Source organism: Oreochromis aureus, linkage group 16, assembly GCF_013358895.1.
Source record: "Oreochromis aureus strain Israel breed Guangdong linkage group 16, ZZ_aureus, whole genome shotgun sequence".
In the NCBI taxonomy this organism is placed as follows: Eukaryota; Metazoa; Chordata; class Actinopteri; order Cichliformes; family Cichlidae; genus Oreochromis; species Oreochromis aureus.
Genome location: NC_052957.1, coordinates 27,753,081 through 27,779,368, shown reverse-complemented (window position 1 = coordinate 27,779,368; position 26,288 = coordinate 27,753,081). Strand labels below are relative to the sequence as shown.

General features: G+C 41.7%; 1 protein-coding gene across 1 annotated transcript; it reads left to right on the top strand.

Moving 5' to 3' along the window:
• Nucleotides 1-93: 93 nt before the first annotated feature.
• Nucleotides 94-26,030, top strand: lats2 (large tumor suppressor kinase 2). The gene is made up of 9 exons (XM_031755558.2): nt 94-305; nt 5,465-6,191; nt 16,727-16,859; nt 17,021-18,618; nt 19,347-19,574; nt 19,781-20,135; nt 20,525-20,707; nt 20,833-20,939; nt 21,729-26,030. Exons 2-9 carry the CDS (start codon nt 5,832-5,834, stop codon nt 22,284-22,286), a joined length of 3,522 nt encoding a protein of 1,173 aa, XP_031611418.1. The 5' UTR covers nt 94-305; nt 5,465-5,831; the 3' UTR covers nt 22,287-26,030.
• Nucleotides 26,031-26,288: the final 258 nt, after the last annotated feature.

Below are 26,288 nucleotides of genomic sequence, written 5' to 3'. Positions count from 1 at the left end.
AAACAACGTGAACGGAGTGAACGGCACTCGCCTAATAGACGATCTTCAGGTCCGCTGACGTGCATTGGTCCGTCACGTGACCTGAGGAATGTTAACAATGCAGCGAGTGTCCAACTTTGTGCTGAAGTTCTGATCCTGCCTGGAGTCTGGGGAGAAAATGGAGGCTCATTTCATCATATTTACCCACTGAGCTAGGTGTACGCGCTCAACAACCGAGAACCGGACTCTTTAAAGAAAAAAAAAGTTGCCGTTTAACGGAATTTATTCTCTTCATATTGAGTTTTTCTCGCCACTTCTATCACATGGTAAGTTGAGAGTTGCTTTTTTTGGGAGGGGAGTGGTGGTGGTGTGACTTATTTCCACGACTTGTTGCTGAGCAAAACGTTCCGTTATGGGTGTGTTATACAGCGAGGCTTATGGAAAACGAAATGGAAGTTTCTGTAAGTTTGAGCCTCTTTGGAGCTTACAGGACTGCCTCCATTTTTTTCTCTCCCTGCATTGGAATGTGTTGCTGCTCTCAGCCCCCAACTCAAGCCTGGGATATTGCTGAGAAGGCCCCAGCGCTTTAAAACAGGGCTTTCCGGACCTTTATGCCTATACAAATATCACTGTGTACTAGTTTTAAAGCTTTGGTGCAAATGTGGGAATTCAATTTAAGGGTTTAGTCTATATTTAAATGTTTGTTTATTTGTGTACATTTAAAGTAACTCCATCTTATTTGGGCATCCTAACTTGTGCCTCCTCTGAGGACCACTAACAGTAACAGAAGCTATGCTTTGTAGATGCTGTTAGTCAGAAGATCCTGCATTCATTTCACTGTTTAAAGTGAGTGAACAGATTCGTAGTTAATAAGAACTGAGCTAAATAAAATAGTTCGTAACAGGTCAGAATATTTTTTTAATATTGTATCTGAAAATGAAAATGGAGTCATCTGATTTGAATCTATCATTTTCACTTCTCTCAGGCCCTGCATAGTTTGGCACTGATGCAACAGTGCGTTTCATTCAGGTGTACTGTACCGCATTACTATCCCCAAAACACACTCACCCACTCTCTTTCTTTCTGCTTGACACACTTCTGTCTGTCAAGACAGTTCAGCGCTTTGATTAGTTCAGCAGTGACAGCAGACCTGGGTGATGCAAACCAAAGTCACATGTTTTAAAGGGACGCTTGATGCTCCTGCCAGTCTGTCCTGTAGCGGGGGCGGGGGGTCACATTTTCAAACAATCACACCAGTTTCACTCAGACTAGGGTGGCGCGGCAGTGTGGTGTCATGCACGTCAGAGGTATCTGTCAAAGAGGAACCACTGGGATACAAACAGATGCTTTGGTGGTGATGTTGTCAACACAGTGGATTGTAAGAAGCATGCAGGGATTATTACATGTTATTACTACTACCATATTTGTTTTAAAGGGACAAATGTAAAAAAGTGGGCTACATGCACACAAAAACAATCTAGATGGGTAGATGACTCCAAAGGCTACAGGGAAAACATATCGGTTTGATTTTGGGGTTGAGCTGCAGTGCATCAGATACACACAGAAAGAGCCAAATTGTTTCCCTCTTATATACACACACTTGCACTCTCACAGCTGCAGCCAGTTTCCATCAACTGTTGTCTCTGCCTGCACATTTGTGATGTGTCCTGCAACATTAACTGAGTTGGTCCCACCCACCTCTACCCCCTGTCTTACTCCACCCAAAGCTTAGTTGTTGGCCAGCTTTGCCCATTAGGAAGTTGTGTTCTTTCCTCCACCTCCGCCTCCTCTTGCTTCGTAATTTCCCAAACACAGCAGAGATATGACCGTCCACATTCTCTCAGATCCTTCAGGCAGGTTAGAGGCAATCTTATTAGTATTAACCTGCCAGCTGCTCGCGTTGCTCAGTATTCTGTGGGGTCCAAGATTGCAGAATGCATGCTTTCCCAATTTAGCATCACAGTGGGCAGCTTTGTTTTTGGTGAGACCAAAAACAAAGCTGTGGTATAGTGTGCTAAAGTTTGTTATGAACAACACATGTCCACGAAGAGAAACATGCGTTTAAAGTGTCACATTTTAAAGTTTAAAGTCCAAAAAAGTTATTTTACCAAAAAGAGATTAGAACATTGTCAGTGGTCTGTTTTGTTAAAGTGGATATTTGAGGAATTGATGAAAAAATATTTATGTCGCAGGTTATTTCACTAGTTTTCCTCAGTACCTGTTGGTGTAGCATGAAGTTTAAGTCATCTTAGGTTTAGGGTTAGGTCAAAGAAGGAGTAAGGTTCAGTGATGGGGGTGGTTATGTGTAGAGCATTGTTTTGGGCAGAGTCATGTCTTTTTTTTTCTTGCAGATTTGTAGTTATAGACAGATACTGTCCGTGTAGTTTGTGTTTTGGGTTATTTTGGTCAGCGTACTGCCCCGTGATTGAGCTGCGGTATTTTACTTGTACTTACTTGTGGAATGGAATGCTCATTGCTTGGACACGGCGCCTGAAGCATCGCAGGAATGGAGGCAAGAGATCCCGGAGATGGGGCAACATTTATGGAGCTTGGCCCCATGTTACCCCACCACCCAGCAGTGTAAAAAGAAAAAGCATGTTTTTGTCTATGCAAAGTTTAATCTGTACAAACAGTGAAGGCTGTGTCCTCCTGAAATGGCCCAAAGGGATGGAGACTGCTAGAGAGGAGGAGCAGGAGGAGGAGGAGATTGGGGATGCAGTTCAAGAGCTTTTTATGTTTGGAAGCTTTTTCCTCTGCAGCTGCTTGGTAGTAGCGCTGAGGGATATAAGATTAAGATAATATTGTTAAGAATGTATTTTTAATTATCTAAATATAGAATATCACAGCACTGGGTGGATTCTGTTTGGCATTGCCTAAGACCAAAACTTGACTTGTAAATTTTAGTTTTGGCGTGTTTTCTTTTGAAGGTATTCTTTTGTACCTCCGCACAGACACACGGGAGTCTCTGGGATAGTGTAAGAATTCAGTATGTTGCATCACCATCACTTCAAAGTTTTCAGACTATATTACTTTATCAGTGAATCAAAGCTGTGGCACATTTGAAATTGATGGAAACATCTGGATGTTTAATTTGGTATATTTGTAGCTGCTTTAAAAGATCTCTGTTGGCAGCTATAGTAAGTACAAAAAAAAAGTTGTGGTCATGATATCTCAGAGACAAATGTTAATGGTTTTTGAGGAGGAAAAAATTAGAATCCACCCAATGCTCAACTGACTACTTTTAGACATTAAATAAAACATTCTAGGTTGTTAAAAAAGATGTATGCCAAACTGGGGGGGGATGCTCTGGGAATACTACCGCGATCCTCAGATAACATCAGCCGGGGAAACTTGTAGTAAATCAGCTCAACCAGAAAACTCCAAAAATCCGATACTGGACATACTTAGCTATCTGCTATCTGCTAATTGAGAACAAACACATGACTCAGTCATGAGTAAAAATAGGATGTAACCTTCTTGAATCTACAAAATAAAATTTAAAAAAAAATAAACAAAAATAGGTGGCTGCCTGGCAATTGTGGGTTGTTTTACATTCTGTGGCTGGTTTTAAAAAACACAAATATATAATAATAATAGTAATAACTAATTTTGATAACTTTTCATCTTACTGGATAAAAACCATATTGACAACATTTAACTTGGAGGACATAATTGAATTTGAAAAAAGATGATAAATCATTGTATATGTTACTGCAATACTCAAACCAAATAAGTAAGTATTGTAGGATGTCTGGCGATTCGCACCTCTACTCTGTCTATGCTTAAATTTAAGGGTAGAATTATGATGTCACTGATTTGTCCGTCAGAATAAAAAGCAATTTTGTCGCCCTTTTTTTGTTAAATTTGAATTTGAAGTAGTTGTGCGGCTAGCATAATGATTCACATTTAGAAAGCACACAAACAGCAGCTCTTCTTGTGATGTAATGTTGTTACGAGCTCATAATAACTCACCAACAGTGACACGTTCTGCTCTGTGTCCGTGTCTGTTGACTGTAATAGTACGATGACCTGCTGATCTCCTTGGTCTGTGGGAGGAGAAATAATCACTGGTCTTGGTCAGACTGCTGCAGAAAGTCGCTTTTTTTTTTTTTCCTCAATCCATCATGCTGTACGTTATATAATGAAAGCCCTTAGGTATTTGTTAATACGTAAGCATGCGGTGAACATAACTCATTCCTTGTTTATGCATATAGACAGGAAGGTTATCTGCAGCTTCTCTTCATGTCTGTGTAGATCAAGTACAGAAAATGTTCTCATAGACAAAATAGCTATTTTATTTAGGCAAAGAGGAAAATTGCCCATAAGTAATTTTTCCTTTTTAGGATAATTGTCAGGTGTAATTCAATACCTGCCAAGAAGACTTTTTGAAATAGAACCCAATCAATTGAAAGATGATTGCTTCACAAAATGGTTGGAATTGCAGACATGAGTTTAAAACCACAGCCATGTTGAAACCTGCCAGAAGAGGATTGTATCTAGCAGTTTTTCAGTGCTGGTGAGATTGGTATCTGGAGACCTGGCATTACTTCTGTAAAACTATTTGAAGCCTGTGAGCTTCTCAGTTAGACAGGAAACCCAGCTGCCTGTCAGCTTCAGGGTCTCTCCTCTGCAGAGGTAATGCTATGCCAAGTAAGGCGAGATTTACTCAAGTGGAACCAAAAGAAAAGAAAGACCGAGACAAACACATTCAAGTTCATTAACTTTTAACGGTTTGATTTGATATATAAGCTGTTAACTCAACTGACACGGTTCATAAATTGACTAATGTGAGACATAAGTATGATATTAATCAAATCTAGTATTGCCAAATGGTCTTGACCTCTTTAATATGATCCAAGTCAGGTCTACTGTGCTATTGTACAGTATTTGTGATTAGATGAGAAGCTTGTAAAGTTGAGGCTCCGGACAGAAAGCCCATCTGCACTGGCGGAGTAACCTTCTTGCGGAGCATGTTCTTCTAGATAAGATTGTCAGACAGTGTCATATGTCAGATCACAGAGGAGCATAAAAGGCAGAGGCGCTGATGCAGGGAGGGTCGGACATTTGTGTTGACCCCATGCTGGGGCTCCGTGCTCTCAGATGGGTGTTTACCGATGACCAAGTATCAGAGACATGCGTTGACAGGGGCTGAATTGTGCAATCATAGCTATGCATTGATGGGGTGCAGGTGGTGTTTTTTGACCTCTAGCATTCCTGGATTATGCATAAAAGTATGTGAGAGTACATATGCAGTGCTGATCGTCAATTTGACCTCCAAAAGGTCTAACCGGGTCCATGAGGATTACTTCACTTTATATTGGTGCAGAACATCTTACTTTTGTGTGGTATCTTGTGATCTCACATGTTTCTAAAGTTGTTGACAGTTTTTTACTGTATGTGCTTTTATTTTTAGAAAATCTAGATAAAATTGAATGGGATATGGAAGCCCAGTCTTCATGCTCTAACTTCATTTCTCCACCCACAGGCGCAGATTGGCATCATCATCGTTTGGCTCCACGATGCCCTTGTGACCAGCTGCATTTCCTGGAATAAGCTGGAACCTGAGCCTTGAAAATCACACCATGTAATGCCTATAGTATTCCTGCCTCACCTTCATCCACCGCAGCGGGAGCAGGAATCAAAAGCAGAAAGCGAGATAGAAAAAAAATTAGGGACATAGAGTAGGGATCATAAAACCTGTGCCTCCAATCTGTGCTCTTGGAGGCTTTTTATCTATTTAGGTCAGCAAGCTTGAAGGGAATCTTTTGGAGGGTTGTAGGGCAGCGAGTGCCAGTTTGTGTGTGTGCGTGTTTCCCTTTTTAGAGTAGGTGCCTGCCCTGGGCACTGTGGCCATGAGGCCCAAGACTTTCCCCGCAGCCCCGTATGTGGGAAACACACGGCAGAGGCTTCAAGAGATCAAGGAGGGCCTGAAGCAGCCGGCCAAGCTGGTGAGCCAGGCTTTACATGGCAGTAGCTCCAGGAATGAGGGAGGCAAAGGGGCAGACTCCAAGAGCGGGAAAGACACAACCAGCCGACAGCAGCAGCTCAGACCCCCGCAGAAGTTCAACAACTACCAGAATGCGCTGCGGGAAATCCGCAAGTCCCTCAAGCCCTTTGAGTCCGGCTCAACCTCCGGATCAGGACACCCAGCAGGCGCTGGGGAGGTAAACCGGCAGATGCTGCAGGAGTTGGTGAACGCTGGTTGTGACAAGGTGAGTTTTAGAGATAGGGAGTGTTTCCAGCGGCAGTATATGGTCTTGTTATGGGAACAGATGGGTGATTCTGTCGTGCAATTGTCTTACCTTAATAAACTGTTTAGTATCAGTACAATTTTTAATAAATTGCAAGCAGAGTTGTAAATCAGACTGCTTTAAGGTGACATTAAGTTACTAGAATTCAGCTGGATTTGTTTTTTATCAACCCCCCCCCCCAAGTCATAGCGAAATAACTTCAGTTTTACCTGAATCTATGATCCTCTCAAGACTAGATGTATTGGTTGAATAAATGTGCTAAATTTGTGAAACAATCACAAGACTCCCTTAAACAGGTTTGAATATGTTAGTCATTGGTGTCATTAGTGTCGGTTCCCGCCATTCCCAGTTGACTTAGATGTTCAAACCCACTTTTTTCTGTCAGTCAGGAATTTCTAGAGGAAGCTTTCAGGGATGCTTTGTGCTCTTAGATAAAATACAATGCACAGTCTGCTTAGCCAAGTGTATAGTGCTTCGGTTATGTAACACTGGGCTGAATGTTGAAATACCAGGTGGATTTCCTAAATGGGCTCTGTCCCACTTAAGAAATGCAAGTACTCCATCAAAAGTCTGGTCGGGATGAGGAGAGAGTGTTTCCATGGGAAGTGAGGAGTCCAGTCAAGCTTTTTCAACCAAGTCACTCAGTAAAGCTTCTTATTTTTTAGACATATTTTTATTTTAAATTTTAAAGATTTCTTTGGAAAGAGAAAGATGAGCTTTGGGGGGATTAAGCCAGATGATTACATCACAGCGCATCATCACAAAATACAGTGAGTCCAGTTAAGATTTGCTACATGTGTAGTTAAAGAGTTTGAGGATGAGCCCTGTGATTGAGCACGGTATGTGAAGAATGCGCCACTCAAGCCCATACACAACATGTGAAGGGAAAAGAGTTGGGAGAATTCCCCATGCAGCCAAATCAATTTCAGCTTATCACAGCCAAACATCCCCTGTATGTCAGGTATTTGCTGATAGCGGGACCCTTTGCTCTGTATTTTGTTTCAATGTGTGATACATTAGAGTTAAACTGGGCACAGCAATTCACCTGTCTGTTCGTCTCTTATCTATTTCACTGGTCCGCTAATGTTAGTTTTGTAACTATACTGTGATAATTGTTATGGTGTAAGGCTGCACATTTGGCTAATCCTTCTTACCTAACTTATTAGCTGCTACATTTTTTTGTTGTCCGTTTTGTTTCTAGTTTTGAGAAACCAAACCCATCAGGTTTGTTTAATTGTCTTGAAATATTCATGTGACATCTTAGTTTTTGGTAACACATCAGATTCCATGTTTTGGCTGAGGACAGAAGACAGACACCTGGACTCCAGCTGAAAACTATTAGGCTTGATCATACAATATGGACCTCAAAGGTCTGAAAAAATGTTATTATAAGAGTTTCCTTTATTATTTTCGTTCCTTGACAAAAAAAATATTGAAGATTATAAAATGTGTATATCTTGGGTCCTGACTAGAACATATCCTAAAGGTGTCCACCTCCTAATGCACGGAGTTCTGAACTGCAGGCATCTCAGCACATTTAAACAGATGCACCTTATCTTTTGGGTTGTTTGAGGTTGCTGCTAATTCCTTACATAATTCACACGGCAATTGTTGATGTCATGAAAGTGTGACATTGGGTGTGTGTTTGTATCTTAAACCTAAATTTAGTAGTTCCTTCTCAGGAACTACTAAAATAACTAATACCCCACAAGGCTACAGTGGTCTGTAGAGAGAATCTCACTCCACAACTGAGTCCATGATGTTTACAGAAACTTTGTGAAGTGAGCAAGTCAGGTTTTAGGTTCCTTGGTTGGATGCCCAACAGGATCCATATTTTCATTGGCGAGTATGTTCTAAACTACAAGCCTGGAGGAAATGTTCATTAAGGTGATATGACACTCGTACTGAGTACATTTATTCAAGCAGAACTTTGAGTTGACACGCTGTTATAGTCTCCTCAACTAGATTTTAGAAGAAAAATATGATATATTCAAGTAGTCTCCCATTAAAGATGACCCCAGTCATTCGGACCACTACTGTCACTCTCTTTTGTTGGTGGCAGTGAAGTGACGTTAATATGGGAGAAATCTAAACTCTCTTTCTAGTTCCTGTCAGGACTCCAGCTGCAGTATTTTGGATCAACTGAAGGCTTTTCAGAGACTTTTTATGACAGTCAGATAATCATGTATTATAATAATTAAGCCTAGAAGTAATAAATGCATGAACTAGTTTTTCAGCATCACACAGAGACAGGATCTTTCTAATTGTGACATATTGCGCAAATGCAAGAAAGATTTTTTCCTTTTTTGGTTAATATGCACGATGAAGTACATATCTGGGTCAAAATACGACTTCAAAATTCCTCACAGTATTCCTGGAGGTCAAAATAGTACCATCAGGTTAAACACAATGTTTCTGAGTACAATAACGCCAGCTTTCCCTGAATCTAGAAGCGGGTCTTTATATCTTTAAGAAATTCCTGGGGTTTAACTGATTGGTGTGTGTCATCTAGCTCCATGGATAGATAAAGCTGGGTATCATCGGCATAGCAACAAAAATGTATGCTGTGCGTTTGAATAATAGTGCCCAAGGTGAGCATGTATTATATAAATAGAATTGGTCCTAGCGTGGAAGCCTGTGGAACTCTATAATTAACCTTAGTACTTCAGAATACTCAAAATCTGAAAGTCTTTTAGAGTGACTTATCTTTTGCTTACATTGAAAACACTTGAGTGTACAGGATTGCTTGTTCTGCTAAAACTAACACTTTCAATGGGCTTAAAATATGAGCTAGCTATTAGCTGGGTATGTAAACCATCAATGTCACATGCTGGCACCAACAAAAAAGTCTAAATCGTCTTTGGGAATTTTTTTGTGGTGGTGATGGGTCTGAACATGCATGCATAGATATATATATATATGCATCCTATTGGCCTAGCAGAAAAATTATTTTGGAAAAAGAAAAGTTCTTTTGGACGCTATCACATAAAACACTGACAGGCTACTGCAGTCCTGCCTAGATGACCGTTGCTACCACCATTTTGCAGTGTGGGCCCAGTCAATACAAACAGGAAGTGAACATTCAATGCAGCAGGGTGGAACAGTTCCTTCTGCTGCAGCCAAGTCACCACCCAACATGTCGCCTCTCCTCTCCTACTCTTCCTCTGTCTCTGGTCTGTCTGTCAGACACTGTGAATAGAAAAAACAGAGAGACTCACAGAAATGTACAGAAACAAGTCAAAGTAAAATCAAGTTGAAGTAAAATCAGTAATGATATACCTTTAAAGACAGGTAATTTGAGCTTGGAACATAGTTTCGGCTCTCACACTGAGAACACGTGCTACTAAAAAAAACCCACAGTGTGAGGACACGTGCATGACATTCAATATGGATAAGAGAATTTGAATGTCATATCTAAAAACAATCTGTTTAAAGGATTTCGTCTGGTGAATATTAAATATTATTAAATATTGTACCACCAGTTGTTAAAATTCACCATATTCCATTCTTAAAAAGGGATTGTAAAGTATCTTTGAATGAATTTGCACACTTGGAAGACTGTTGCTTCTTCACATTTGGTTTGTGTCCCCTGACACTCATAACCACCCTCGAATATTAAGCAGCGACAGATTCCGATTGAGCAGCTGCTTTGCACCACCTAACCTAAGTTGAAGCAGACATTACCAGAGTTGTTGCCTGACTGACTGCCCACATTCACATGTTGTGTGGGTGAATGTTTGCAGCACTTTTTCACATCAGAAATTTTAGTACATTGTGCTAGGAAAAGTAGAAGTCATTAATGATGCCTCAGTAACATTAGGTGTCTTTACATGTATGCTTTTACTGCTGTGAAAAACCTTTAACCACATATTAAGTATAAACTGCACTGTCTCATTGCTTGTGCACACATACTACTGCTTTGTTTGTTTGCATCATTAATAAGCCATAAGTACTGTTCCTTAGGGCACATACTCTATTTTGAATTGAGCTGCTAAGCTCCTCCCCTTTTCTCCTATTTTCTTTTTCCATATTTTTTTTTCAGGTCAGCTCTTATCAACTAGTCTTGTCTTTCTTCTCCTTCTGTTCATCTCTCATGTCTTTTCCAGCGACAAATTACAGAGCTATGTGGCTCGTTACATAATAATATTTTTTTTAATAGGCGGAAATGTTTTGGAGGGGGATCGAGGGTGGGGGAGGAATGCAAGGCATTGAGATGAAATGGAATGAAAGGAAGTAAGGGGGTGGGGGGGAGGTACATTCTTCGATTTTTGTTTTTCTCCTCTAAACTTCTAGGCCATCCTCACAGGCCTTTTCCTGTGTCTGGGAACCGACTGAGCATATTAACGTCTGAGAAAAACATACATGATAGTGTTTATGTTGTGATGAGGCCAGCAAGACGTGACTTGGATGCAGTGTGGTTTGTGTTTGTGATTTGTATGCTAGGGTAGAGAAAAAAGGCTTTTCTCAGCTAGCACTGTAATGACTGTAAGAAAGGCGTCACTCGGCTTAAATGTTGTGGTGCATTTGTTGTGACTGCTAAGCAGTTTTTTGCATGATGGAACAGGACAGATTTTTTTTTTTTTTTTTACAACCCTTAATGCAAAAATGAGGCATGGACGCCTCTCTCCCCATGTTCCATCTGCACTGCACTCCAAAATATCTCCCATATGGCTTAGATTTGAAGGTTCTTGCACTGCAGTGTGTCTCAGAAATGGGTTAAAATGATAATTAAAATTCCCAAATCACCATAGTGCAGGGAAAAACAGTGTTTGTTTGCGTTGTTTGTGCTTGTTGTGTCAATGTGTCACAGCAGGTTGTGTGTCTGCGTCTAGTTTGTAGGCTGGTGATTATGCGTTTGGGTAACTCGGCGGCCTGCGGCCTGCAACCATTATGACAGGGGTGCAAATGTGGCCTGGATATTTTCAACTGAGAGAGAAAAGGAGCGAGATGGGAGAGAGCCCATCCAGATTGCAAATAGCTTGAATTCTTGCTTCCTGAGCTGAGGAATGCGAGCAACGAACATCTGTCGCCATGACAGCCAGGGTCACCAGGCCCGCCTCTGCTCAACGCACACACTCACACATACACAAACATAGAGCATTGTTAAACAGAGGAAGATCCAAAAAAGCAGAGTACTGCTGTATTGAGGGTTCAGCATATCCCACTTTCTCTGTCTCACAGCTGTTTAAGTTTCAGTTATTGTTGTATTCAGTATTTTTGCTTATTAAAAAAACAGTTTTACGTGATTTAGAAGCTAAAATTTTTGAAGAAATGGAGATGACTGTGGATAAGGAAACACCTTTAATGGGTTTCACCACTTCACCACCATCTGTTCATCCATCCGGTTGTCCTTATCAGGGTCGTGGCAGGGCTAGAGGCTATTCCAGCTACCGTAAGGTGAGAGGCGGGGTACAGCCTGGACGGGTCTCAAATCTTACACGGACAAACATAGAGACACAGACAACCATTCACACCTATGAGCAATTTAGAGTCACCGATTAACCTCACCCCACTAAGTGCATGTCTTTGTGGGAGGATGCTGTACCTGGAGAGAACCCACACAAACACGGAGAGAACGTGCAAACTCCACTCAGAAAGGCCCCGCCCAGATGGTGGAGTCGAACTCTTTCTTGCTGCGAGGCAACAGCGCTAACCGCACAATAAATATTATCAAGATTTTTAAACTTTTCATGGCCAAGATTTACAAAATACATGTAATTCTTTTTATTCAATTTGTCCCTAAATGAGTGAGTAAAAACTCAGCAGGAAGATATTTACAGAAGTCAAAACACTGTTTTCCCATACACTTCTATATAGGCTGGAAATGTTTTTTGCAACCGCAGCTATTGCCATCTGGTGGCCTTCATATTAAATGGCTCTCTTCCCCAGCATGTCTTTTGTCCTGTCTCCCTCCCCTCACCCCCAACTGGTCGCGACATATAGCTGACCCTCCATGAGCCTGGCTCTGCTGGAGGTTTCTTCCTGTTAAAAGGGAGTTTTTCCTTCTCACTGTCGCTAAGTGCTTGTTCATAGGAGGTGCTCTGATTGTAGGGGTGTTGTCTGTATTATTGTTGGATCTTTATCTTACAATATAAAGCACTTTGAGGATACTGTTGTTGTGATTTGGCGCTTTTTAAAAAAATGAAATAAACTGAATTGAAAGCAAGTTTAAGGCACTTACGCTTTGGAAGCTTCATCCGTGTTTTGTCGTGTACACAGTCTTGTATAGAAATAAGCTGAATGGATTAGAAACCTTTGAAGAGCAGCAGCCATCCATCTCCATGTCACCTGAAAATGGCTAAAAGCCATTGGGTCATTTCTTCTTGGTTAATTTGAGAATATCCCAAACTTTACTACCACTGAACTTGTTGTCTGAGGGTTGGAAAATGTTGGAAACCCCACACCTTCCCTGGTTGTAAGAAAGGGGTTTTGTGTTCTGCAATTTCTGTAACTGATGATAATGCATTCACACCCACTCAAGGAAAGAGGCAAACACTCAACATTTTGATTTCTATATCTCCATTTCTGTGCCTATAACTAAGAGAAATACTAACTTTATCTCCTTCCTGGAGAGAAAAAGAGAATGTTTAAAGAAAAAGCCCTACATGAGAAAAGTGCACAAGGTAGAAAGACTGAAGAGAGAAGGATAAAAAGTGACATTACTGGGCGGCTCTGGCAGCCAACACTCTCTGCTGGCTACGCAGGAATGTAACAGACACACACACATACACAGGAAACAAAGTATAAACATTGGTGTGTGTGTGTGGTCAGTTTTAAGCTAAGGCACATAAAGTTATGTGCATGCAAAGGGAGGAGACACAGAAAAGGAGGTTTGTGCCCGTTGCATTCAGTAGTGTTATTTATACACACATATACAGAGATGAATGCCGTACACAAACACACAATACCGTGGGCATAGAAAGTGTGTGGCCTTGGCATTTCCTGGCTTTCAAAGACAACCGTGCCCACAGTTGCTGCATGGTCCCATTTTTAAGCCATTTAGTATGTTTGATTTAGGTTGCTCCTGACAAATAAAGGCTGCCAGTCTGTCTGAGAAACCGCAGAAAGTAGGGTCACAAAATGGCTCCTCGGGGATAAAACTTTTCTCATCTGCTCATTTCCTTCCTTCCATTCAGACAAAGCCGTATTTTGTTGCTTCTGATGTTCGATTACGCGCTTTTCCTTTGTTTTATGTTCTGAGAAAATGCCTCCAGTGTTCCCTTTAAGGTGTTTAGTGTCAGTGACAACCATGACAAGTCTGAGTCTGAGTGTTACATATAGATAGATTGTATAGCATGTTTCAAACAAGGACAGCATTCAAAGGACTTCAGATGAGAAATACATTTCGAATAATATTTAAAACAAATTATTAATAACAAATAAATTGGGGAGGGGGTGGTCGGTTTTAGTATATGTTAAAATGACAGTAGAGTTATTTAAATACGACGATGACTCGTAATTGGCAAAAGGCTTAAATGACAAATTGTCACAACATTATAGTTAAAGTATATTCAAAAACCAACTTTACATCTATGGCACAGTCTTTTAGATGAGTCGTTCAGCATTGTGTTATTTCAAAGAAAGGAAGTATTTTATTAGCCTTTATCATCAGGTGTAAAGGGGAGAAGACTCACCTGCTGTTCCTTCATGTTGTCAGTAGGGGCGCCTGCTCTGCTCTGAGACGTCTGACTTCACATGTCTTTGCACTGAGATCATATTGAGGGGACTTTAGTCATCTAGGTGTGGATTGCTCTCTCGGAGGAGGAAGGAGAAATTTTTGTTTTCTCAGATTTTCTCAGTTTTTGTCCCACTTGTTTGCATGTTTACGGTTATGAAGGCAATGTTAAGTTCACGACAATAAATCATCATCATCTTTTAAGTTGAAAGCTGTCATCAGAAGGGATTTAAAAAAAAACCCCTGATGTTACCCTGCAATCAGCAAGTAAATAACTGAGACGTTATAAATGTAGGGTTTTGCTTGTTGAAATGCTGCTACTGATGATGATCTTGTGGTATCATTGGTTTCTTTAAAATAATTAGCACGTATTGAGGTGCAGAGGATTTGTGTTTTCAAACCGGGCGTAGCGTGAGCGAGATTGGGATAATACTATTCAAGCCCTGCTGGGGGTTAACTGAAACCGATTAAACAAGCAAGATAATAACTGTATAATGGCAACCTCTGACTGAAAAAGCAGTGTATTTCAGTAACAGATATCATGTTTAACAAGTGGGTTGGCTGCTTGTGTGTGTGCACATTTAATCACTCTAGATTGTATCAGCTTTCGTGTAATTGCTTTACTGGAATTTTAGGTCATTTTTTCTGTATGACAAATGAAATCATGACTGTTCAGAAATGCAGGACTTACATTAGAAACCTAAGCAAAGAAAGTCACTGATTTCTTTCCCACTACTTTCACATCTTTTTTTTTTTAATGTCCATCCTCCTTGGCCTTGATAATTATGGAGAAACATTCAACCACTTCTTGAAATAATTGTTTTTTGTCTTTGCTGGAGAGTTATCTTGCTTTACCTATCTGTTTATAATACTCCAGAGGTATTATAATCATTGAACATTGGGCTCAGGGTGCTCGGAGTGTCCTTTCTCTCATTGCCATGTTGGATCTTTTGCCATGCTACTGGTCATCATTATTTTTTTCCCATGTTCTTTAGGCAGTTTTTTTTTCTCTCAAGCTCCATCCATAGAAGTTAATATTATGCAGTGTCAATGTCACAGAAACTCTGATATTCAATGATAAGCCCAGTGCTAAGTCTGAAACACGTGCCCATGTCTTTTAAAGACTTAGATGTGCAAATATTGTCTGTGACATGACTTAAGGCAGACAACCCTTAGTGAAGCTCTGGCTTGTTCTGTACTTCCAACTACTGCTGCAACTGATTTTTAGATTGTCTGGCCAAGGGACCAGTGAGCACTCACAAAAATTGCCACTCCTCCTACAGGATTGGTCAGAATTCAATCACACCTACACACAATGATCATGGGTCTGAAACTAAACTTTGCTCAATGTCAAGCTCATATGTGTTGTTTCATGGGCAGTAACCTGTGAAATGTGAGGTGGATGAGCTGCAGTATCACTGATGTTCTGGTTAGTTGGTCCTCGTGTTTCCCTTTTCATCTTTAAAGTCTCGCACTGGGATTTTTTCCAGTCTCATAGGATTCCCATAGGTCATAAATTGAGAAAGTTCAGGTCATTCTCTAACTGTCTTTATGCATTAAAGCAAATTGTCAGCCATTCATGTGTATAGTTTTCTTTCATTTATTAAATAGTTTGTGCACAGGGTCAGTGACCACAGGTCTGTTTGACTTTACTGCATTAAGTTTCTACACTGGGGCCTGGATTTTGAGTAATGTTATTTAAGGAAACACTCTGTTCCAGCTTAGACATGATGCAGATATTGAGAGGTGATGCAGTTTGGAATCTTTAATTCAATCATTGTGGGTTTCTACACTCTAAATCAAAGTCTGAGCAGAGAACCATTTAAGAAGTCCCGCTTGAATGTAATAGAAGAACCAAGAGAATGATTGGCATTGTTGCCATAGACTGGAGCAGAATTCTCTGCTTGTTCCCTCCTCCGCATTTTTCCTGCAGTGTCTCAATCGTAAATTACACGGCAACTGATGAATAGAAAATGCCAAAGTGGTTAACCAGCATTTTTCACATTGGTGACCTACATACCGTTGGCTTTTATAGTGACCCACCTGTCTGAGCACACGTCTCCAGGCCTGGGATTAACTCTGCGCGCCCCACCTGTGAGGAAGGGAGAAAAGCCAGGAAAAAAAAGGTTTTAAATGAAGAAGGTGACATATGTCATAACAGCCAGTCTTATTCAAATGTTATTTTTAAACCAACAGAAATAAACCAAACCTGGGTAGGAAGACCAAACGATTTCTAAAATGTAAAATATGACATTGTGGTTTAAAATAGTGGTAAGAGATGTAAGGGTTATGCAGCTGGTTTGAAATGAAACTAAGGCATACATAAACTGTATTAGAAGAAATTCCTACTGGTCATTCCCACTGAAGCTGCTCTGTTAGTGCTTCTGAACACAGGACCACACCCTGCTGCACTGCTTACGACTATGAATCATACACATAAAAAAATTTCACCAAATACAAATGATCATGCAGCAGAAGGATAAATGTCCAAGTTGAAAGAGTTTTCTTTGAATATGGCAAAGTATATATTCACTAACAGTCTTTTCATTTCTAAAAATTCAGTTTTGTGAGTGAGTGTGCGCGCGCGTGTGTGTGAGAAACTGTGTTTGCTTTAAATCTGTCTCACTGCAAAATACAAAAAACAGTAACTAATTTGTGAGTGACTTTCAGCCCCCTACTGTTTTTGCATGTTGTCTGGCAGAGGAAATCACTGGTATGTGACCCCAAGTGGAGAGGATGCAGGTGCCTGAGCACCTACTAGGACTGTTGTGTTTTGTGTGTGTGTGCGTTTATAATGTTTGCGTGTCTGCTTTCTTCACAGGAGATGGCGATACGGGCGCTGAAGCAGACGGGCAGCAGGAACATCGAAGCAGCTTTAGAATACATCAGCAAGATGAGTTACCTCGACCCTCGGAACGAGCTCATCGTTCGTGTCATCAAGCAAACTTCCCCAGGTATGAATACAGCCTCACGTGAGCAAATTGACTTGGCTAGTAGATTTTAGTTTCTCTTCACTACATATATTTAAATGATAGTACAGGCAACAAAAAGTTAGATAGAATTTGGCTATTATAGTTTAATATATTGAGTGATTCATTACTCCTGCAACTTCCAGGAAAAGCTGGCATGCCAAATGCAATGGACCACCGGCCTTCGTTGGAGGCTTCAGGTGAAGCAGGTGCCATGCCTCCGTATCATCAACTGGGGAATTCTATGTACGACGGGGCAAAAGGTTATGGCCCTGAGGGTGAGATGCCCAGACCATATATGAATGCTCCACCTGTTATGAACTACATGATGCCCCCGTCTGGTGCAGCACAGGTCACTGGAATGGGAAACCCGTTGGGTCGGCCTCCCAGTATGGGTAACTATCCATCTGTTATGGCCACCCAGAGCAACCCAGGCAACACTATGTACCCCCCAGGGGCACAGCAGAAGGGCTACCCTGGCAGTATGGAGCAGCATGGGCCTATGATGAGCTACAATGTCCCTGGCCAGCCTTTACAGCTCCAGCCACAACCACCAGGTGGCCCTGTCCCAGGCCCACACTATGACTACAGCCATGCCAGGACACACATGATGGAGTCTGCAGGCTATGGAGTCAAGAGGACCCCTTCCTTCCAAAACAAGATGCCACCGCCCCCCATGTCACCCACAGATAATTATGTCAATATGCAAGGGAAAGGAGGCATGGGTCAGAATGGGCCAGCGGGAGGAGGTGGAGGATATCCCGCTAACCTGTACCTTGCCCCTCACTCTCACCCTCGACAGGCCAGCCCCACCTCACACCAAGTCCACATGATGTCCCGTTCCCCAGGTGCTGTGGCCATGGTCCCTGACTTCTCAGATCTACCCCAGGGCTTGATGACACCTTCTAGGGCCAGCCTCAACTTGGACCTCTATGAGCACCCCTGGGCAGGGCCGCCAGGTTCTGAAGGGGCCCCTCAGTCCAGACAGCCACAGCCCCAGGGCCCATTCAGAGGTGAAGTGCGTGTCCCCAGCAGAACTAACTCCTTCAACAGTCGCTCTGCAGGCCCAAATGCTGTCCGGCCTGGGATGGCTGCACCACCTGCTAATGGGAAACAGGAGCCTTCTTTGGGCCCCCCTAATACCATCACAGCTGTAACATCCCCACCCATCCAACAGCCTGTCAAGAGTATCCGTGTAATGAGGCCAGAACCTAAGACAGCTGTGGGACCATGTCACCCTGGCTGGATGACTGCTCAGGCCCAGGATGCATCAGAGCCTCTGCCCTACATGCCAGAAGAAACATACCCGCTTGAGCCTGCTCAGGAGCCACGTTGTCCACCACCACCCTACCCCAAAAACCTCCTAATGTCTGGGGCGGCGGGTGAGACAGGGGCCCTGGAAGGAGCTGCAGGTGTGTGTGGAGCTCAGGACCTCAACAACCCTGCTGCAAGAAGTACTCACAGTGGCAGCGGAGGGAGTGGAAAGGCTGAGGAGAGCCAGCCAGTGAAAGAGAAGACAAAGATGGGGAAGGGAGAAAAAACAGTGAAAGACAAGAAGCAGATCCAGACATCCCCTGTTCCCGTGAGGAAAAATGGACAAGATGAGGAAAAGAGGGAGTCACGCATCAAAAGCTACTCACCTTTTGCCTTCAAGTTCTACATGGAGCAGCACATAGAGAATGTGATGAAGACCTACCACCAGAAACTCAACCGCAGGCTTCAGCTGGAACAGGAGATGTCCAAGGTAAGACAAGATGAACATTTTTCATCCTGCACTGCATTAGATAAGTAAAATGTAGAATTTATATAATAGATGCAAATGATTTACTGTGAAGATTAACCTGTCTGAACAATCTCTGAGTATTTAGAATTCATTTCAAAGTATATTTAAAGAAACCTCAGCCGATGGTTAAAAAATCATAACAAATCCCATCAGTGTGGTTTGGGAAATGCTCAGGATTCAAGATTGAACAAATGTGTACTTAATGCCTAAAAAATGACCAGTGAAGCCTTCAGATTTTTAGCTGAGAACTGTGATGGGCACAGAGAAGTGACGTACAAGAGCTCGTCATGCCAAGAATTCTCCCTCAAGACTTTGCTGTAGACAGTAAGATCTTTGTCTCGAAATGACTTCACATTTGTGTTTGATGTGTTTGTCCTGAATCAGAACTTTGGCCTCTGCATTTTTTTTTTTAAATTTTTTGTTTTTCTATGACCTAAAGGCATTCTTAGAATAGAAAAAAAACCCACCACAGCCAGACCCAGACAGTTAAGTCATGTAATGAGTTAAACAAGCAGTAAAGGTCAAGTCACTGAATTCAGCTCAAGCCCCATTCCTTGGTCATTATTAATCAGGGTTGAAAAATGATCTCATCCTTAAACTATTTCTAAGGCTGCTTTTGAAGAGGTTGCATAGCCCTTATGTCCTCCCTTTACTGATCCTCTTCAACCTTTCTTCTTCTTCCTGTCCAGGCCGGCCTTTCCGAAGCAGAGCAAGAACAAATGAGGAAGATGCTGTACCAGAAAGAGTCCAACTATAACAGGCTACGCCGTGCCAAAATGGACAAGTCCATGTTTGTCAAAATCAAGACGCTGGGCATAGGTGCTTTTGGCGAAGTATGTCTTACACGTAAAGTCGACACTGGTGCACTTTATGCCATGAAAACACTGCGCAAGAAAGATGTCCTTAATCGTAACCAGGTGAATTTATGCATTTTTGTTGCTTTACTACACTCCTTTTGCCTTTTGAGTTCTGGCCTGTGCATTTCCACCAGCTGTATAAAAGTATTTACACATTTTTTTCTATGTTTGTACAACAGCGGTTCAACACATTTGTGTCTTTGTGGACACTACTGATTGTGATAAGATGTTATGCAACAGGCTAAATCTGGATTATCGTTACGCAGGTGGCTCACGTGAAGGCAGAGCGCGATATCCTGGCGGAAGCGGACAACGAGTGGGTGGTGCGTCTCTACTACTCCTTCCAAGACCGTGACAGCCTCTACTTCGTCATGGACTACATCCCCGGAGGAGACATGATGAGCCTGCTTATTCGAATGGGGGTCTTCCCCGAACTTCTGGCACGCTTCTATGTGGCAGAGCTGACACTAGCCATCGAGAGCGTACACAAGATGGGCTTTATTCACCGCGACATCAAGCCAGACAACATCCTCATTGACCTGGATGGACATATCAAGCTGACAGATTTTGGTTTGTGCACAGGCTTCCGCTGGACACACAACTCCAAGTACTACCAGAAGGGTGAGATACTTTTATCTGAATATACAGACACACAAATACATACTCCCTCAATTACGAAGAGACCGTGTGTGGATTTAGTGTGTTGATGTTTGTGACATGCACAAATACAGGTGTGCACAGAATTTTCGTAGAACTCTTGTACAACTCATGCTTGGTGATTTCTAATAGAGAGAGTTCAGGTTTTGATTGTGTTTTCTCAAACATTGTGTTCAGGGAAAATTAAATGAACATGTAGGTGCATTCAGACTTTACAGGTACCAAATTTGAGCAGTTGCCAAGAGTATTGTCAGTTGTCCAGGTTGTTAAATTTGAATTTCACCAGGCAGTGTGGTATTATATCCTTCTCTTTGTGGGGTTTTAAAACATCTGCTCTCGCCTTCTGTCTTCAGGGAGCCACATTAGACAAGACAGCATGGAGCCCAGTGATTTCTGGGATGATGTATCCAACTGCCGGTGTGGCGACCGGCTGATGACACTGGAGCAACGCGCCAACCGACAGCACCAACGCTGCTTGGCACACTCCCTGGTGGGGACGCCCAACTACATCGCCCCCGAGGTGCTCCTGCGCAAAGGTGTGTGAGAATAAAAAGCATAATTACTGCACAGTATCTGATGACTGACACACCTTTTATTGTACTGGATGTTGTGTTCTAAGAAAGCATTTAGACAGTTAACCTGATGTGTGTGTTGTGTGCAGGTTACACACAGCTGTGTGACTGGTGGAGTGTGGGAGTGATCCTGTTTGAGATGCTGGTGGGACAGCCGCCTTTCCTTGCCCCCACGCCCACTGAGACTCAGATTAAGGTCAGTGAAGAGGGAGGATATCCCTGCTTTTATTTTGAATTTTAATTGGTGACCTAATGAGTCAGTTTGATGTGACTGGATCAGATCAGCTGCAGCAGACCAGGACAGTTAAACAATGGCAGATTGCATTTGCTGTCCTTTAGACGTCATATTAGGAGCTCTTCATTTCCTCCTTCTGCTCACTTTGCTTGGCTCGGTAAGAGCATTTAAATTAGATGGCACAAATAAATGACACAAAGACAAGTGAATGAAAATGCAGCCTAAACCATGAGTAGGAAATTCTGTGAACAATAGAGAAGAAGAATGAGATAGAGTGGAATCACAGTCAACTTAGGTCACAGCAGCTGGAATCCAATTTTTGTCTCATATCTCAAAACTGGCTTGGCCACCGAAAGTACATCCAGTAAATGAGCAGTCACTGAGTCTATTGCAGTCAGGCCCACTGTATATATACAGCTGCACAGATGGTTTTGGAAACACAATAATCTGGCTGTAAACAATTTCACTATGAGGTTTACGCTATAGCTTTTCGTGAGGTTCATCCGTGTCACACAATCTTATATACCTTTTGATTATATTGTGGAAAAACAGTGACGCTCCAGAACAGTAGCTGAGAGGACCTTGTAGAGACGTTGTCTTACTCAGATCCTGTTGTCAGTGTAGATATTGACTTCAAAGCTAAATTCAAAACTGTTGCATTGAATTTCTCCAATTATTAAGTATGTATACAAGAGCTGGGTCATATTTTACTGTTGATTTAACTTCATGCATTGTCTCGCGGTTCTGCAGGTCATTAACTGGGAGAGCACTCTGCAGGTGCCCGCCCAGGTCAAACTGAGCCCAGAGGCTGTCGATATCATCGGCCGCCTGTGTTGCTCTGCAGAGGATCGCCTGGGTGCCAATGGCGCTGGTGAGATCAAGGCTCACCCCTTCTTCTCCCAGGTGGATTTCTCTAGCAATCTGCGGCAGCAGCCGGCCCCCTACCGGCCCAAGATCGCCCACCCAATGGACACATCCAACTTTGACCCAGTGGAGGAGGAGGGTGGTCCCGGTGCATGGAGTGACAGCGGGGACAGCACCCGGGCTTTGGATGCTCTCTGCTCCCCTCATGGGAAGCACCCAGAGCACGCCTTCTATGAGTTTACCTTCCGCAGGTTCTTTGACGATAACGGCTGCCCCTTCCGCTACCCTAAACCGCTCGAGACCAGCGAGGTGTCGCTAAGCATACCTGGAGCCATCGGAATGGGCCCAGACGAGGAGGAGGAACAAGAAGAGGAGGACGAGGATGAGGAAGATGAAGAGGAAGAAGGAGAGCAGGGGGAGGGGTGTGAGCCCGTGTATGTGTAGAGCTGCATGCTGACAGTCTTCCTGAGTGGCTCGTGTCTCTTAGCTGCCCTCGTCATTCAGCTCATGACCCTCCCACCTATCACTTCTCTTCTCATGTATATGTAGAGGTGTGCATGTGTCTCTGTGGTTGTCGAACTGCAAGAACAGGGTAGATGAACACTGCCCCCTTGTGGAATGCATATATACAAAACATCCCCCTCATCTGGGACCAAGAAATGGCAGGTGTGAGCACCCACATCAAGGGTGAAGCGTAGGTGGTCAGGAGAGCAGGACTCAGACACTGTACAGGTCGAAAGGAGATACTGGTTCTTCCAGGAGCCTCTTGTCCCATTCCTTCCACCTTTGGTCTTACGGACAATTAAAACACCTCCACAGTGACCGTCAGACACAGGATCTACTTCCTGTTCTAACTGAGCTGCTTTACACTCAAATATTTGACACAGCAATGTGAAGAGTGGAACCAGTTTACTTGTTGATTGCGCCTGTTTTCACAGCTGCTGCAAAATAAGCTACAAAGACACGCATACGCACACACACGCACACACAGCTCAGTAGTGTAGGGATGTTGGATTTCAGGTTGATTTCAGTGTCCATATTGAGGTTTCAAGAGGTTGGCTCACACTAGGTGGACAAAGAAATTCTTCCAGAGTCCTTTGACACACACTCGCCCACAGAAAAAGAGTTGCATTCTTGTGGTGTGAGAGAAAAATGTGTCCTTTTTTTTTTTTTTGCAGCAGTTAGTTTTCAGAATCTTATATATTCACACCTGCCTCATTTTGTGCCAACTTCAGCTCAGTGTAATGTTTTGGAGCCTGATGCTTTTTAACTCAGAGTTTTCTGTTACAAATATTCTTGTGTTGTTAAAATGCTTCCAATCACCGAGTTTCTGTCCTAACTTGGCTCTAAATTGGGCTCTAAAAGTCAAGCCAGGTTTAGTTTGCAGGAAATTCTTCTCTTGAGTTAGATCAGATGAAAGAAGCACTTGTATTGAAATTATACTATCTGTTTACTGTGGGGCAGGTTGCTAGCACTTCACATATTTTCTCAGTCTTCAAGAGAATTAAGAGAACCCCCCTGATCTATACAGAATCTGTTGGGTCAGATTAGGCTTAGTTAGTTGGGTTGGACTGAGAATCAAAGCTCCAAATACACACACATATTCACTAAGATGCACACTTGTACAGCTATTTAGCAAAGATCAGTCCGACAGTTGTAACTTTGTAAATTGTAACTTAACCAATCTCCTGTGATCTGGAGGATATCATGAAAGAAAAACAACAACACAAAGCAACATGTCCTTACAACAGCCAAACATGTGATAGTATGACTATGTGCAATACAAAAAAACATTATATATAGTTTTCTAAACACTTACTATCCTTTTAAAAATTTAGTTCTGAAATGTACAAATATATTGGTTTATATAAATATATATATATTCTCTTTTCAGTTACAACATGCTGCTTATTATTGTGTTTAATATTATTTACATTATTATTATAATTGTTATTACATGTGTTTTTTGTGGTTGTGGTGAAAGAAGTGTCGACTTAAGTGTGTCTGGGGTTTGAAAGTAACGAGCCGAGTGCCTTTCTAACTGAATATCAGAGTGCGTGACGCCACTCGATGATGAGCGTGGGGGTGTGGATGATGATAAGTGTCGCAGCACATTCGAAGGTAGGCTCTTCTCCTGCTGCAGCCAGGCTGGCCCTGAGTGTAGAGGAGGGGAGTCAGAAGTGTTTCTGTTTCAGAGAGAGAGATGGAATCGAGTTAGGAGATGAAGAGCAGGGAGGAAAGTTGGCTTCGGGAAATTCGGAGGAAAAAAAGAATATGAATATGAATAGCTTTCTCTATTTACAACTTCAGCAAAGAGTTAGTGTTTTGGTACATGTTCTTTTATTTATCCAAAATGACCACAAGTTCAAGTGTTTGTGTGTATAACTCTGTACTTTTTACTACAGACCAGTGCCATGTTGTGTGTTGGAGCACTGCTGCTCATCAGATGACGCTAACATCCAGTACATTCTTGCTTACAGACAATCAGCCAGCAATTCTGCCAAACTGAACTGTTTGGTAAATTAATCCCAAACTTTCCAGGAGTATTCTAAATTTCTCTCGATGACTGGGGACGCTGAAGAGGTCACAGCTTTCGAGCGATTCTGTGTGGATAAGATTTGTTACAGTTGATTTTTGTTGTTTTGCATTTTTTCCCTGTAAACGTGCCTTTTCTAAAACGAGCAACACAATGTTAAACGACTGCCTTCTTACTTTGGTCATAATTTTCACAGACTTCTTATACCTGTTGTTATTCTTGATTGGGGGAAGATAACAGAGCGTGCTCTATTTCACATCAGCGCTGGCTGTGTTTACACGCGACAGTCGCTCTTTAATTTAGAATGAGCCGAATCAGATCATTGGAGTAGATCAGAATTTCAATTAACAGTCAACAATCAACAGTGCAATATTACTGCAATATCTTTAAAAAAATTGAAAAATAGCAGTAATGCTGTTTTGCTAATCTAGAGCTTTGTTTATTGTATGTTGTAGATTTTATTTATTAATTTTTTTTAATTAGTTAAATTTAAAATTGGAGTGCACGGATGGGTCAAGACAGTCTTTAACCATGTTTTTTTTTTAAAAAAAAAACACCTACAAAGATACAGTTACAAAGTTATTTACAATATGATCATATGCACAGTTTTGACATGATAAGAATATTACAGTAATAGTCAATACAGAGCACTATTCACATAGCTTTTTTTTTTACCAGTTATTATTTTTTTGTAACTTTTTTAGTTGCTATGCATTGTTTTAGGAAAGGGAAACAGGGTTTTCGCCACTGTACAGTGTTACATCTCAGGTGTTGTTTAAACTTCGGAAGCTGCTCCTTGGTTGTTTTTTTGTTTTTCTTTCTCCAGACCGAAGTGGATAGTTCAAAGTTCAAATTTCACATCAGATTTAATCATCTGTTGCATTCTTCAAAACATAGTTTAGCTAATCCTTATGACTGTGTCCAGTGGTGGTTTAAGGTAGAGCAGCAGTATTGTGTGTGTAAACACAGCCAAAGTTTTGTCTGCGAGCTGATAAAATGGGATCCATCACAGATGATGTGGTGATGCATCGCCTTACTGCTCTGTCGCTCTTTCCCCATTCATTTTTTTCTCTCTCAGCTGGTCCAGACATCTAACACTTCTCTAAATATCATTAACTGCATTGCCAATCCACACTGACCAGGATGGACTGCTCCTTTAACAAAAAAAGATAAAACAAAACAAAAAAAAGCTTTATAATTACAGCCATGGCTCTCTGCTGAGTGTGTGAGTGCCACAAAGTGTGTGAGGTGTTTCTTGGATATGTTTCGATTTTCTGTTTTTAAGGTTTGAGAGTAGTGACTGACAATCTTTGACTGACTTTATGTCCTCTATTCTGATTTCTTCTCAAGACTTACTCATGTATCCTTTACATTTTGTGTTTTTACTCTACAAAGTCTTCGCTTGTCTTTAATGTGTGATAAAATTCTGTTACTCTTGAATTTATATTTATACAGATATACATATTTTTTGTATCTTTTCTCCTTTTTCCCCCCCGAGTTCCCCTGTGCTAATGTTAAAACATGTCTACACAGTATTATAGATGATGTAATTTGGACAGCTCTCTCTTTTTTACATTTATGTATGAACTGAGAATTTGTAAATTCTTTCACTGTCCTTGTGTGTAAAATATATGTATAAATTAAATTAACCAGCTTGGATGCTCGTGAATTACTTTATAAAAGAAACATGACACAGAAGTATCATACTGATTGATAGAAACATGAATTCAAAAGTTTGTACAGTTTGACTTTGCTTAAAAAAATGTATTAACTCCTGAAACTTAGTTTTTAAACTTAGTAGTTTAAAAGTTAGGAGGTTGCTGGTATTTAAAAATAGGATAACATCATTGGAAGTAAAATTGCAATATTTTCAGCACTTGAAAATATTGCAATTGCAACACTTGCTGTGC

Coding starts and splice junctions, on each gene's coding strand:
- lats2 (XM_031755558.2), top strand. CDS start 5,832: ATGAGGCCCAAGACTTTCCCCGCAGCCCCGTATGTGGGAAACACACGG. Junction 6,192..16,726: donor TGAACGCTGGTTGTGACAAG/GTGAGTTTTAGA, acceptor CTTTCTTCACAG/GAGATGGCGATACGGGCGCT. Junction 18,619..19,346: donor TGGAACAGGAGATGTCCAAG/GTAAGACAAGAT, acceptor CTTCCTGTCCAG/GCCGGCCTTTCCGAAGCAGA.